Source organism: Necator americanus, chromosome III (assembly GCF_031761385.1).
Source record: "Necator americanus strain Aroian chromosome III, whole genome shotgun sequence".
NCBI lineage: Eukaryota > Metazoa > Nematoda > Chromadorea > Rhabditida > Ancylostomatidae > Necator > Necator americanus.
In genome coordinates, this window is record NC_087373.1 from 8,304,118 (window position 1) to 8,318,610 (window position 14,493).

Sequence of the window (14,493 nt, forward strand, 5' to 3'; positions counted from 1 at the left end):
AAGCCTAGTCTACTAAATAAAGTAGTAGCAACGAAATGAAAAGATGTTCCCATGTCCTCAACACTGCTAATGGGGTAGCTGTCGGTGAAGCAACCCTACCAATTTGGAAAGAACACTTCAAGACCTTGCTGAACCAGCTAGCACCGTCAGCTCCTGAACTCGAACACGTTCATAGACCGACATATGCTGTTAACGAGGAGCCACCCTTCCGAGTCGGAGGTCCTAATCTGTATTCAAAAAATGAAGAATGGAAAATCTGGTGGAGACGACGGGATTAGCGCAGAAATGCTAAAATATCTCCCTCCGTCTGGGATTCGTGAGATGACAAAGATCATCCGTTTAATATGGATAGACGAAAGGATACCTGATTCGTGGAGACACGATATCATAATTTTCCTTCACAAGAAGTTATTCGTCAGGACCCAAGGAATTATCGAGGAATCTCTTTGCTGCGTGTTATGTACAAGGTATTGGAGCGCATTATCCTGGACCGACTCATTAAACATCGCGAAGAAACAACGCACGACGAGCAAGCTGGCTTTCGTCCTGGCCGATCTACGATTGACCAGGTGTTCATCGTCAGGAGAGTGATCGAAATCTGGCAGCGGTATTCGAAGCCAATGCAACTAGCGTTTCTGGACTTTGAAGCCGCGTTCGACTCTCCTCACCGAAGCCGTCTTCTCAACGCGCTTCGCGCCGATGGAGTACCTGGAAAGTTCGTTCGCTTGCTTGATGACATGAATCAACGAACAACTGCTGCAGTTCGAACACCAGCCGGATGTACAACACCGTTTGAAGTGATAACTAGAGTAAGACAAGGGGCGGTGGCAGAACCCTACCTGTTCAATTTCGCCATCGACGACATTATGCGAAGAACAGTCGACCAGTGTCCTGCCGACATTGTCTTAGCACCATCAGGGTGCCCCTTGACTGACCTCGAGTATGCCGACGATGTTGTTATATTCGCGGAAAGCAGTACGAAACTTCAACATGTTGTCAACCTTGTATCGAAGCTGGCTGCAGCCTATGGACTACGGCTACGCCCTGATAAATGCAAGCAGATGTGGATCTCTTCGAGACCACGAACGGGAATCAGGGTGGACGGACAACCAGGTAATAGAACTCGTCGATGAGTTCTGTTACCTAGGCTGTACGCTTAAGAACAATGGCAGCTACGAGAGAGATGTTCAGCAAAGATGCGCTAAGGCCACTTCTGCATTTAACTCTTTAACGAAATTCCTGTGGTCGACCCTCATCACCAACGAAGTCAAGCTGCGAGTCTACCTATCCGCAATTCGCCCCATCATGATGTACGGATCGGAGACTTGGGCAGCACCATCAACGGTTATGGAGAGGCTTGACTGCACGGAACGAAAGCTGCTTAGACGGCTACTTGGCTACTTTTGGCCTAGGGTATGCCACAATGAAGATCTTTACGCAGAAATTGATGTGGTTTACCAGCGGATGACACGTGGAAGATATCAACATCTTGCACCGCCATCGAAAGCGGCTAAAGTAAATCGTCTTTGCTTCTTTGGTCATGAATTAAGGAGACCGGCAGATCGCCTTGTCCAACGAGTTCTGAGGAGTTCGTTGGGTTCTGTAAGAAGCCACCTGGCCGAAAACGGTAGTTCTGGACTGAGGTGGTAAAAGAGGTCCTGAGGACACTCGGCGTGGATAGACAGTTTCACGCGAGAGGTAAGGTTTCGCAGAATATGGAATAGCGACGAATGGATTGATTCTGTGCAAGCTCTCGAGAAGGTTGGGCAGAGCTGTGTTCAAAGACAGCACACCACGGCGAAGATGCGGGTAATCGCGTCAGGCCATGATATCAGCCCGCCGATTAAGTCAAGTAAGTAAGTTTTCTTCTTTCTTTTTTTCACTATAAACAAAGACAAAAGATTTCATAGGTTTCTTTCTAAACGCGTCAGTTCTACATTTGGAGAGTATTTAAACTTCAGCTTCAAACACTCCGTCGATACCAATATAATGTAGATACAATTCGAAAGCATTAGTCGAAATTTGGGTTTTCCTCCTGTTTCCCTCGAACAGTTATCAAAGAATGATGTTTTGGCATAAAATGACGTGAAAGACATCGTCCTGCTGATAAAGATAACGTTCCACGTCAGATCACATAAACATCCTGCTACTATTTAAGCAGCCGTTTTCATGCTTGTTTCCACTTTCTGAGAACGGCATGATACCAACTTGAGGCGAACGAAGAAGGAAATAGATACGCAGAGGAGTCATGAAGGTGAAAAGCAACGCTCCTAGTGGCCACGACTATGAAACGGCTTTAACCATTTATCTTTTGCGACATGCACACGAAGTCATTCCGCACCATTTCGACACCGCGGGACCCGTTGCAACCCATTTTATGGCGTTCTGGCGTCGGTGCAGGATCCGACGCCGGTGGACCCGTCACACCCTCTACTGAAGGTATCTGGCGCCGGTGGACCCGTCGCACCTGCTTCTGTAGGTATATGGCGTCGCTGGACCCGTCGCACCCGCCTCTGTAGGTATCTGGCGCCGGTGGACCCGTCGCACCCCATTTTGTAGCTTTCCAGCGTCGAGAAACCAATTCGACGCCGGTGGACCCGTCGCACCCCCCTTTTTGAATTTCGTGACACACACACACACACACACACACACACACACACACACACACACACACACACACACACACACACACACACACACACACACACACACACACACACACACACACACACACACACGTGACAGAATAAGCCCGTTATTATATATCATGATATGTAATGGAGTGCTGTTTTTGTATAGGTGTACTCCACTCACAAGGCTAGAGATGTTAAGGACCAGGTTCTTTAGCCGACATCGTGTTAGACTATTTTGTTGACCCTCGTCTATGTATTGCAAGACTCGCCTATGTATTGCACTTAAAGGCATCACCTCACGAATCTGAGGTGGTACGGATTTCGGGTGGAGTATTCGTATACAGGATCGTATATTATGAAGAGAAGGGTGATTTCGTTCATTTCTCCCAAATTGCCGTAAAAAAAACGGCGCGGACGACACAGCTTCAAGCGTTCCGGCGCTCTATTTCCACCAACGAGTTCGACTGGAGCGCGTCAGCCTTGTGCACGCGCCGCATCTTCCGAGCCGTTTTTACAGCGACAGGAAGAAATGGATGGAATCACTCCCCTTTCCATAATCTACTATCCCGTATACGAATACTCCACCTCAAATTCGCACCACCTCAGATTCAGGGGGTGATGCCTTTAACCATATCCTGTATATATGTACTGTGATACCATCTGCAACTGTTTATAGTATTGTCGTTGTGTTTGCAGCATTCAGTCGTATTTAGTGGTAGTAATCCGTCGTACTGTCAGTGGTGTTTCAGCATAATTAGTCGTCTAATTTTGTAGTGTTGTGATAGAGATAGAGACTGTCAATCCATACTTTCTGCATAGCGTGCTCGGTCTGCAGCACATAAGAGGGGCCGACACAAGGCACAAGGTACAAGAGTACTGATGGATTGTAATGCATTGATTGGCTTAGATAATTGCAAGCCCCTCCGGATCCAGGCAATGATGACCGAGCTCTTAATAAATAATGCTGATGCTGCTGTTTTGGGAACAGACCCGCGGCACGACAGGCGGCGAAAATGAGAAGTGGCACACATACACAGCTATCGAAACAAGACGGACCTCATTAATTCATAAGATCATGATATATGATAGCGAGCTTAGTCCGTGTGTGCGTGTGTGCGTGTGTGTGTGTTTGTCTGTGTGTCAAAAAATTCGAAAAAGAGGGTGCGACGGGTCCACCGGCGTTGGATTGGTGCGCCGGCTCCAGATAGCTATAGAAGGGGGTGGGACGGATCTCGCGGTGTCGAAATGGTGCGGAATGACTTCGTGTGCATGTCGCAAAAGATAAATGGTTAAAGCCGTTTCATAGTCGTGGCCACTGGGAGCGTTGCTTTTCACCTTCATGACTTCTCTGCGTATCTATTTCCTTCTTCGTTCGCCTCAAGTTGGTATCATGCCGTTCTCAGAAAGTGGAAACGCGCATGAAAACGGCTGCTTAAATAGTAGCAGGATGTTTATGTGATCTGACGTGGAACGTTATCTTTATCAGCAGGACGATGTCTTTCACGTCATTTTATGCCAAAACACCATTCTTTGATAATAGAAATAGAAAACAGGAGAAAAACCCATATTTCACGTGATACTTTTAAATATTGTCTATAATATATTGATAAGGAGTGTTTGAAGCTAAAGCTCGAATGTTTTGCAAATGTAGAACTGACGCGTTTAAAGAAGACTATGAAATCTTCAGTTGTAATGTAAAAAAAGAAGGATTGCTGGAGATACACAAGTCCAATTTCATACAACTAATAACACTAATATTAATTTTCGTTGATCAGTGAAGGCGAGCGAAGCAAACACCACAGAAAGTCTGAAGTCCGGCTTTAGCCGGACGCTCAGACTGGTAACGTGATAAGCGCTAAAAGGGTTAAAGATGGTAGCGACAGAATTGCTCTTTCATATGATTTACGGGCCGTTCAAATCGATTACATTCAAAGAACTGCAAAATCGCAAAGGGAAGATGACGAGACCCGAGCACGAACACGTGTGCTGTAAACAAACTGACTGGCAATGGGAAGTACAGTAGAAAGAGGGATACCTCGTCGACGTGACGACTACATCTAGCCCCCTAATTGGCTACACGTCCCTAAGACTCCCTGTCCATCTCATTGACAAAAACAAACTATTATATTTGCACTTATCGAATGATGCTTTTTTTTCATTGGGCCATTGGCTATTCGATTAAGAAGAAATCAGTAGTCTATTCTATGGCATAATAACCATTGTTCTCATTAAATTTCCTTTTCATGCAAGCGATGGCTCTCCTAAAATAACAAATTGTTTCGCTACGACTCAAAGTAGTGAACTTCTTTCTCTTTTTCTTTTTTTCTGAGCGGTTTTTAAAATACAAATTTTAGTTTTAGTTTAGTTGGTAGTTTAGTTTTAGTAAATAATTAATAATAAGTGGTTAGTTTACTTCCAGTAAATTTTAGTTTAGTTTTAGTAAATAGTTAGTTATTTTTTAGTTTTAAAGTTTGAGTTTTAAACAAAGTGGATTACTTCCTCGAGTCATTCCAAAATGATGACATTCTCGTCGCGATTTTCCGCATCTTTCCGCATCGAGGTGTACATCATAAATAACTTCGTCCAACCTATTACGTCACGACATTTTCAGAAGAATAATCGCAGGGTAAAATTTGTTTTTTTTAAAGAAGATCTATCGTTCCTGAAGAAGACGAACTTTTTTTGGCGGAAGAAGAAGTCAATAGGAGAGGAGATAAACGAGAGGTGAAGTACACTGAGAGAAACCAGAGTGTTAACAGTGACTATGAAGAAGAATATGTTGGTGACAAGAGCAATAATAGTGAAGGATTACCGCAAGATCAAAACGATCCAATGCGACAAAAGGTGGGTCGAGTTGAAATCCTTACAAATACCTCGTTTCAACTCAGAGAAGACTCTATGGCTACAAATTCTATCCGATAGCTGTTCTTTCTTATTAAGTATTTCTTCGCTACTTCTTTGTAGCTATTCTCCTAGACTTAATGGATCGCTTTTCTTGGTATATATTAGAATTTTGATGTTGCAGATTATACATTGATATGTGAACTTGTCCCAAAACTGAGTAGTTCCAGGTGATGGGCGGTGTCAAAGCTCTCAAAGGCGAGCTGCCATGGGCAGTTTATATTAACTTGCCGTTCGAAAGTAAGAAAATCAGCATTATATATATAATGTATATATAAATAAATTATATATATATATATATCCCCTCGTTTAACTGACTATGATTCTACTATTTCTTGCAAAATAATTGAAAGGGAGAAAAACTAAGCTTTTTTTAGCGTATGCATTTAATCTATGATTCTTCTTTTTTTTGGTGTCTGCGGTGGAACTCTGGTATCGAAACGGCACGTGCTTACAGCAGCGCACTGTTTTTGGAAAATGGAAGGTTCAGAGGACCCATGCAGGTAAATTTCGAAGATTTTCAAAGGCAAACCCTTATACAGTGATGTTTTTGTTGCATTTGTGTACTTTGTCGTTTCCTCATACTTTATTTTTGTCATCAGTACGAAGAATATGTATCCAGTCGAAAAAGTGATTAGCAAAGGGACAGTCGTGGTTGGTGGGATTTGCTCAAGAGTGGATGCAAAACAGAACTGCACTGAGAAAGATGTCGGCACAGAAATAAAAATTAAAAAGTAAGTTACTCATACCCATATTCATGTTGACGAGGACACCAACTCCACCAGCACTTTTACTGTCGCACGTTCCTAAGAACAGATCCTCTCGAATTTCATATACGGCGTTGAGAGGGTGGTGTCATCTCCTCTCGGTCAGTCTGATGACGTCGTACTTAATCTTCTTACTTTGCGTCATCAGATTTTCTATGGCCGCTTCCGTTTCAAGCGTACGTGCGTTTAAGTGCAGGTCGTCATCCTGATCCCTTTCCTTTTCGGTAGCCTATATGACTCCTGCAACCCCGTCTTTCCTGGCTCTACCGTAAGACCGGCTCCTCGCTTTCGGAATTAGGAGACTCTTTTCTATTGCTGTGACATGCGTAAAACTTTAAAAAGAAGTGGAACTCATAAAAGAACAATGAAAAGGAAAAATAAATAAACACAAGCAAGCACTCCTAAACAGTCCTTTAAAAAACTGCACTGTAAATAAAATCGGGACCGTCTAAAGGTTTAGCTAAACAACTGGTTGAAGAGAAATAGGGCTTGATTCTAACATAGTTATGTTTTCTGTAAAAAAACGAGCAACACCCGCAGTCTTACGATGAGACTCAAGTGTAGCCATTCAACAGTCGCTAGTCGCCTCCAGGCCCTACAGAAAAACCGACTTGATAGATCTCTCACACCTTGACGGACGGAACCAGATTTACCCGGGTAACTATCTATCAATCTCTCCTTCTTCGGCCACACCGAAAAGAGTTTTTCGAAGAGCTTATTACTGGAGATGAGAGTTGGGTCTTCTACGACTCTACCACGCACCAGGCCATCTTCCCTCGGCGAGAAGACCCGCCGACCGCATGCCAAATCGGACTTCCACCTTAAGAAGTGTCCGCTTTATTGCTTCTGGGATTCGAGTAGAATGCTGTTTTATGAGCTGCTCCTTCAAGGTCATACCATCACCGGTTCCATATCCGCTAGTCAGCTCCAGAAGCTCGCATCGGCCGTTCGAGAAAAACGGCAGAGACGAGCTTCGGTGTATCTTCTCCACGATAACCCATGTAGCTAACGAGACCCATGAAAAACTGGAGGAGTTAGGCTGGGACACGGTGTCCTAGCCCCCTATTCTCTCGACCTTGCTCCTCAGTCTACTACTTATTCAGGCTTCCCAAGGCTTTTCTAGCTAAGAAAACCTTCACCAAATATAAGGAAGTCGAACGGGCGGCCAGCAGCTTTTTCGACTCTCAGTTTCCCCAGTTCTGGCAGGAAATGATCGCTGACCTGCCCATTAGGTGCGAAACTGTTGTAACTAATGATGGTGATTATATTATTGATTGATTTCTATTGTAAGCTGACTAAAAATAAAGCAGTAAAAAATGACAAATGGTGACAAGACTCTCCGTCCAGCCTCCTAATACATTCTAATCTCTAACTTTTGGACGTTGTAATACTGTAGAAGCGGTGTTTTCCAAAATCGTTTCTCCCAAGAACATCCCCATTTACTCCAAATTTCGAGTAGCATTATCTTAATAAAAGACCGAGTAAGTGATTGAAGCGGACATCACCCTCGGAAACAAGTTCTGCTTGTATTTGTACGATTTGTACTCTAACACTGCTTTATTCATTATACTTTTTTGTTTCTCTGGATCTTTTCGATCTTTTTTCGCGGTAATGTTGTTTTTTTCCAGTTCACATGGTGATTTTTCTATGAATAGATACTGATTTCAATTATTTTGTACTAGCTGCTGTTTTATTACAAAGATTTTCCAGAGCATTGTATAGCATGTTTTTCGAATATGGCTGCAGTTCTACTAAGGATATCGCTGTGCTTGAATTGACAGAAGAAGTACCGAAAGGCATTAATCACATTTGTCTTCCCCATCGTCATGACATCGATGACCTTATGGATCCTTCAACAAAGCTGTTTTCTTTTGGATGGGGATCGGATCGTAATCTCTACTAATCTATGAACTTTACACTGACAAAGTTTTTAATCAAAACACTTATAGCTACTAAGGAAGGGTATGAAAGTTCTCCTGTTCCGTTCCTTCAAAAAGTGGATTTGGGTGAGTATAGCACAACATGCAAGAAGCATATGCTACTAGATCTTCACGTATCCTTTTTCCATTTAAAAAAATTAAAAGTTTTTAAAATTTATTAGTACAAATCAAGCAAATCAAGGATCAAAAATATAATTACCATGATTACCAGCAACATCACTTAATAACCAGTGTCTCAATGTCCTTATTCCAAGATTTGTTCGATAAAAGCATATCGAACCACGTTTGTGAGGTCAATGAAGTCTTCGGGAGTTTCTGCACGCAAATGCTGGTATAAGTCCCGAAACAGGTGATAGTCGGATGGCGCAAGGTGCGGGCTATAGGAAGGGTGGGGAACAGTTGCATAACTCAGACCCTCCAAAAATTGGGGGGTCACCTTTTGACGTGCGAGATCTCGCGTTTGTCATACAGCAGTAAGACTTCGAAGGTTTTAGGGCATTTTTCGCGCGCTTTAGAGAAAATTTCTATCTTTTTTATCGTATTTGGCCTGTCCTTTTTGTTATTGATTGTGGCTGATAAGTCTGTTATAGCCTTGATTTATTGTAACTTTTACGTCTTCTGTGTGATTTCTGAACTTTAGCCACACGAGCTCATCAAATGTAATGCCCCCCCTTTAACAGAAAACTGATGTAGAGCAAAGTCATTTTCCTGAATGCCTTCGTTGCTTTCATACAATCATGTTTTCATGTTCTACTGTCATGTTAATTACCCAACTTTGAGGTAAACTTTTACCTGTCGTTGTGTCTGGCTGTATACCAAAACCGGCGTGGAAACACAAGAGCAAAACACCACACGGACTGTAACGGCCAGTTTCTGCACTTGCTTCATAGTGCAATTGGCATTGACTACCTGATTATTTACCGCAACTCCCAGAAGAGAACACCACGCGAATCCCAGAATACAGGGAGTAATCTTGCGACCGGGTGTCGGCTTTTTCTGTCGGCTGGTGTTTACGCTTCACGAGGGATCCAGTAGCCAATGTAGTGCAGTGCAGTGGCAGCGAGCCCACGACTCACTCGCAGTGACAGTCCACCTTCTGTACGTACGAAAAAGAAAATTCTGCAATTAGCGACGTTGACTAGAACTGCGCTGCCGCGGTCGGTCAGTGCATGAGTTGCAGTTCGTCCTGAAAGGATTTGCGGTAGTCCATAGACTGCAGGTGGCGACCAATGGTGTTGTAGTAGTATTCGAGTGTTTCCTCCGTATTTTGTGGAGGCATCAGTATGCCCATGGGCGGTGTAGTGCAGTCGGTAAGAGGTTCCACTGTGGCTACAATTGACCGGAGGTTCGAATGCAAGTGCAAACCAGGCGTTTCATCTCTTCGGCGTGCCACACTTGTCTGGGAGAATAGAAAAAAATTGGCTTAGCGCATTGGCTGGCCCCCGCAAGTAATTGTGAGGGTGCACGCGCATTCATAAACTTCAAATATGAGTTCAAGTCGAACGCGTAGGCGCATCCCCATAAGGATTAATTAGCGCCGTGCACTTTATCTTTTATCAGTGTGCAATTTGAATTCGCGGCGAAATGTACACTCATCGAAGAATGAATTGGAAAGAATGATCTCAAACGGGTTGATCTTGGAGATTCCTGTTGCTGTCGTTAAAGGCCTGGAATCAACTCCAAATGGTGAGGTCGGTCACGATGCCTTCTCCGTGTTGGTTTTTTCGGCTGCCTCATTCAATTCCTTCCTGAAACAATTTTCGTAAAGGGTAAGGGTTCGAATTCGAAGATGGTTCATTATGAATTTCAAAAATGAAATTTTATTAATATTTATTATACTGTATTTTATTTTATAATTTTATAAATTTTTGACATGCTTCCTCGCTCTCCTATATAAAAAAAGCTTCGAGAGTGCTCTACAACATGCTGTACCGTTCCAGAACGTTCTCTTAACAAATCAGAATAAAAGTATTAAACCAGGAGTGGGGAGAAAGAATTGCAAGAACCCAATAGACATATTTTATTTCATAAGAGTCTGACATTCCTACATTTTGATATTTCTACCGTAAGCTTCAGGTGTAAAAATGACCGAAGAGGAATGCCAAAAACAGCGTAAAATACATCAAGACACATTTTGTGTCTTTGAGCGTGCCGGAAAAGATGTTTGCCACGTGAGTTTCTGACACGCGCATTCGAAAACATCTACGTCACTGAAATTCTTTTGCAAGTTAGGATCGAAAGGATGGATTTTATCATGTTTATCCTCCTTGCTTTAAAAATCATCATTTTTGAATTTTTCTACAAATATACAGGGTTTCCGTAAAGTGGTGATGCGCATTTGATCGGTCACGCGACAGCAAATAAACAAGATAGTAATGTGAAATCTCCACCAAATCAACGGAAAAAGCCCCACGTTTTCGTAATATGATGCGGAGCGTGCGCACAAGTGATGACGTAACACCACGAGCTGCGCAGCACGACATCAGTCCTCCCCTACGCCAGTAAAAATGTGGACGGTACAGAGGGAAGATTCTATGGCTTGCTAAGTCCGAATCCACAAGAAAACTGCAACGTGAATGTCGGCACGTCTACAACGAACTGCAACCACCTAGGAATTGCATTAATTGGTAGGATACGCAATTAAAGGACACCGTCAGGGCTCTGTCAAACCATCCCCACTCCGATTTTCGAATTCGATGCCCTTAGACTTTTACTTGTAGGGCTAAGTAAAGCAACATGTGTGCAGTGAAGTATCAAAAACATCAATCATTTGAAACAGAGAATTGCACACGTAATAATAACTTTTTTACAGAACAGATAAGAAACATAAAGAGGTTTCCTTTTTAGTTCGTGAAGATTTCACATTTCTATCTTGTTTCATTGCTTTCTTACGAGCGATCAAAAGTGCACCATGACCGGGTGTCAAGCACAGAGTGGAAAGATTTAGGATGATAGTGATGTAGGTATGACGGGTTCATTGACGGAAGAACGATCTTTGCGCTTAGTGTAGCGGGCAGGCCTATTAAGAAGACTTGCAGCGCTGACTATATTCATTTGAATTTTGTTGTAATGGTAACGAATAACGTTGATAGCATTCTGTTAAAAATAGAATTTAGGGGGACAGTGGTGGAGGTGTGACGGCTTCATTGAACGGTAGAAGTTATATAATGGGAATAGTCTCTCATGGATCTTCTTGCAGCGATTTGTTGTATGGTGCTCCTCCATCTGGGCAGGTAAGTCCAGTGACACTTGAATATTGTAAATGAAAATGTTGGGAATTTCTCTTTCACTGAAAAAAGGCATAAAACGAGTCATACTTTTCCATGGATTCCAGTCTTATCAGAAAAATATCAGCAACTGAGTCCCCAACATTGAAATTAGGCAGTTCTTTTTTTTCTTACAAAACGTTTTCCTCGCAAGCATCAAGGATAAAAGGTGAAGTGTCTGGCGTCAATCACTCCGCTTCGGATGCACCAACGCGTTCACTTATCAATACATATACAATACAAGATACGAATACAATACAAGATCAGAATCGTTTCAAGTTTACGAACACGTAACTAGCCTTTGCAGTGACCTGCAGGAGCTAGCTGATGTATCAAGGCAGTGTTTTTACCCAACCAGACAAGTTTGCTACCAATTTATCGACTCAGGAAAGATGGAAGGATTGGTTGGCACTAGGACGGAATCGGAACTCCGATCGATGATGTTGTAGCCACAGCGGTCCTCTTACCAACTGCTCTACCCTACTCCTGCCGCGCGCATCAAATTATATATTCTTTTCATTCTCGTTTTTGGACATCCGACAACGTGCACAGTGATGTCATATTTCTTTTTTATCTTGACAAGTACACGTTCCAAGGTGGAAATGACACTTCAATAGAGTTTTAAACGTACAGTGCAATCTGCTGTCATTGTGAAGTGTATTTATGCTTTCTTGTTAGGACAACGAGGTTTGGATGAAACTTTATTATTGGCCGGAAGTTTCGACAAACAAACAGACAAACTCATTTTCATCATGCTTCTCATTATTGTGGCTAATGGTGTTACCGAACTTCCACGCTTTTGCCAGCCAAATGCTTTTTGATACGCAGATTCAGCATTCTTCCAATTTCTCCAACATAGATGCCGCTGCACGATAGACACCCTATTTGTTAGATAACTCCGATTTTCATGCAATCTACATTCTTAACGAATGGACAAACAATGCAACTGTCGTTCGTAATGTCCACCAATTCAACATCATCTTGCAACTATGCTCGCAGAAGAAGTCCGATGTATAGCAGCAGATAAGGGGTTAGAGAGGAAAGGTATGCACGGTATTTCGGATGATTGCCTTTTTCATGCCAATAGGATGAGCTAACGTTGCGCTTATCAGTTTGTTTCTCGAGCTTTGCTTGCGATACCATTTTACGCTTGCAGTGCCATTGTGCAGTTTTAATTCAGCATTTAAATAAGGCAGCCAACCATTTGTAGGTTGTTCTCGAGTGAGTTCTAAATAGATATTAATAAATAACAAAATAGAACAACCAATAATCGAACGTCTTCCACAGATGTACTGTCGTTATATCGATGATTGCTTCATTGTGACATCAACGCCATCCGGAATGGACGAGTGTTCTAGAATTTTGAATTAACGATCGCAGTACATAAAAATCACTCGAGCATAAAGATAGTTGTCTTATTTAAATGCTCAAATAAAACTGCACAATGGCATTACAAGTGTGAAATGGTATCTCAAGGAAAGCTCGAAAAACATGCTGATAAAGGCAGCGTCACCTCATCCTATTGGCATGAAAAGGCAATTATCCAACAGTAATGTGCACAGCTAGTATAGAACGTGACATATTACTAGAACTAGCAGTAAACATAGCTAGTTCTGAATCCTTAACTGCTGCCTGCTGCTATACATCGGACTCTTTTGCGAGCTCATTTGCAAGATGATGTTGTGTTAGCATCAAGCGACAGTTATTTCGCATTAGATTCTACGATAGGCAATGCTTTTCAGAGTGTTACCTTGTTTGTCCATTCGTTAAGACTGGAGACTACACGAAAACCGGAGTTATCTACTAAATAGAATGCCTAACCTGAAGCGGCATCTAAATTGGAAAAATAAGAAGGATGTTGAACCTGTGTATCGAAGAGCATTTGGCTGGCAAAAGGCGTGGAAGTTTGGTAACACTATTAGCCAATAACGAGAAGCATGATGGAAATGAGTTTGAAATAAAGTGTATGATATTAGCGCAGGAAACTTATGTAATGTAACGAAATATTTCCTGGAGAGGCATTGGAAGCATTCTGGATTTCCGTCAGGAACCCAGCCATAAACAACGAAGTGCTTATCAATTACCAATGACTTCATGCCGTTTGTAACGCTCTGTGAGCTATAAAATTGTCCCACAATTTCTTAACGTTATCCAGATGCTTATTTTATGTGCTAAATCTTGTAACGCAGCAGAACATGTCGTACCACAACTACGAGTGACAAAGATCGATTTTTATAAGGGGCCAAGGAACACGCCCCGTAGATCAGGTTCGGAAGAAGTCTTTTGATATGGTGACCAGTTCGTTTCTGGTCACAATGCTCTCGTCTTTCCTTCTTATTTGATTTTTCATTTTCTGAAAGATCAATACTAATCTTAGCTGTATATCAATCAAATTAGTTGAAAGCTATAGTTCTAAAGGTTTATCTAGGTTGTTACCTTATCTTTTCGCTTTCTACTCTCGAATTGATTATCCCCAAACTTTTTCGATTTCCATCAAACTTATTTTTCCGGTGAAATAATAGTCACCTTTTCCAGCGAATATCACAAACCATACCTCCAATCTCTTCTATTCCAGGTAATGACTGATGTGATGTACTACAGTGCAGATATCGACACAATATTGGGGATAAGAGTCGAAGATAGAAGAAGTCGATGGGAAAGCGTAGGCACAGATTAAGCGAAATATTAGATAACATCAAAATTGACACGTTAAGAGGAAGATTACTGGAAATAAACTGGTTGTATGTGTTATTCATCTATTCGATTCGCCTAGAATGAAATCTGTAGATTTACATTTTTTGAGATTTTTTCGATATGGGCTTGATAGATATAGTTGGGTCAAAACGATATGAAACACGGTGCAGTTGCGTTGAGAGTGGCGTTGGAATCGACCTTCCGGAATTACAGTGAAGGCTGGTTCTAGCAGAGGTCCCTACACGATCCTAATCGCTGTGCTCCACCGTGCCACTTCGAGCGCTCCTTTTAC

The 14,493-nt window shown here is 42.3% G+C and overlaps 1 protein-coding gene across 4 annotated transcripts; it reads left to right on the forward strand.

Moving 5' to 3' along the window:
* Positions 1–458: 458 nt before the first annotated feature.
* RB195_008961 (uncharacterized protein) lies at positions 459–14,184 on the forward strand (the record flags this gene model as incomplete). Of its 4 annotated transcripts, XM_064195727.1 has the most annotated exons (11): positions 459–1,097; positions 1,162–1,643; positions 1,713–1,856; positions 5,282–5,477; positions 5,705–5,774; positions 6,157–6,268; positions 8,012–8,190; positions 8,251–8,307; positions 10,318–10,412; positions 11,358–11,474; positions 14,083–14,184. In XM_064195727.1, 11 exons carry the CDS (start codon positions 459–461, stop codon positions 14,182–14,184), a joined length of 2,193 nt encoding a protein of 730 aa, XP_064046869.1. The 4 variants fall into 4 exon arrangements, with proteins under 4 accessions (XP_064046869.1, XP_064046870.1, XP_064046871.1 ...); XM_064195726.1 differs by lacking the exons at positions 459–1,097; positions 1,162–1,643; positions 1,713–1,856; positions 5,282–5,477; positions 5,705–5,774 and adding an exon at positions 6,012–6,037 and having other exon boundaries at positions 6,137–6,268; XM_064195725.1 differs by lacking the exons at positions 459–1,097; positions 6,157–6,268; positions 8,012–8,190; ... (2 more) ...; positions 11,358–11,474; positions 14,083–14,184 and adding an exon at positions 5,912–5,931 and having other exon boundaries at positions 1,306–1,643.
* Between the last annotated feature and the right edge of the window lie 309 nt (positions 14,185–14,493).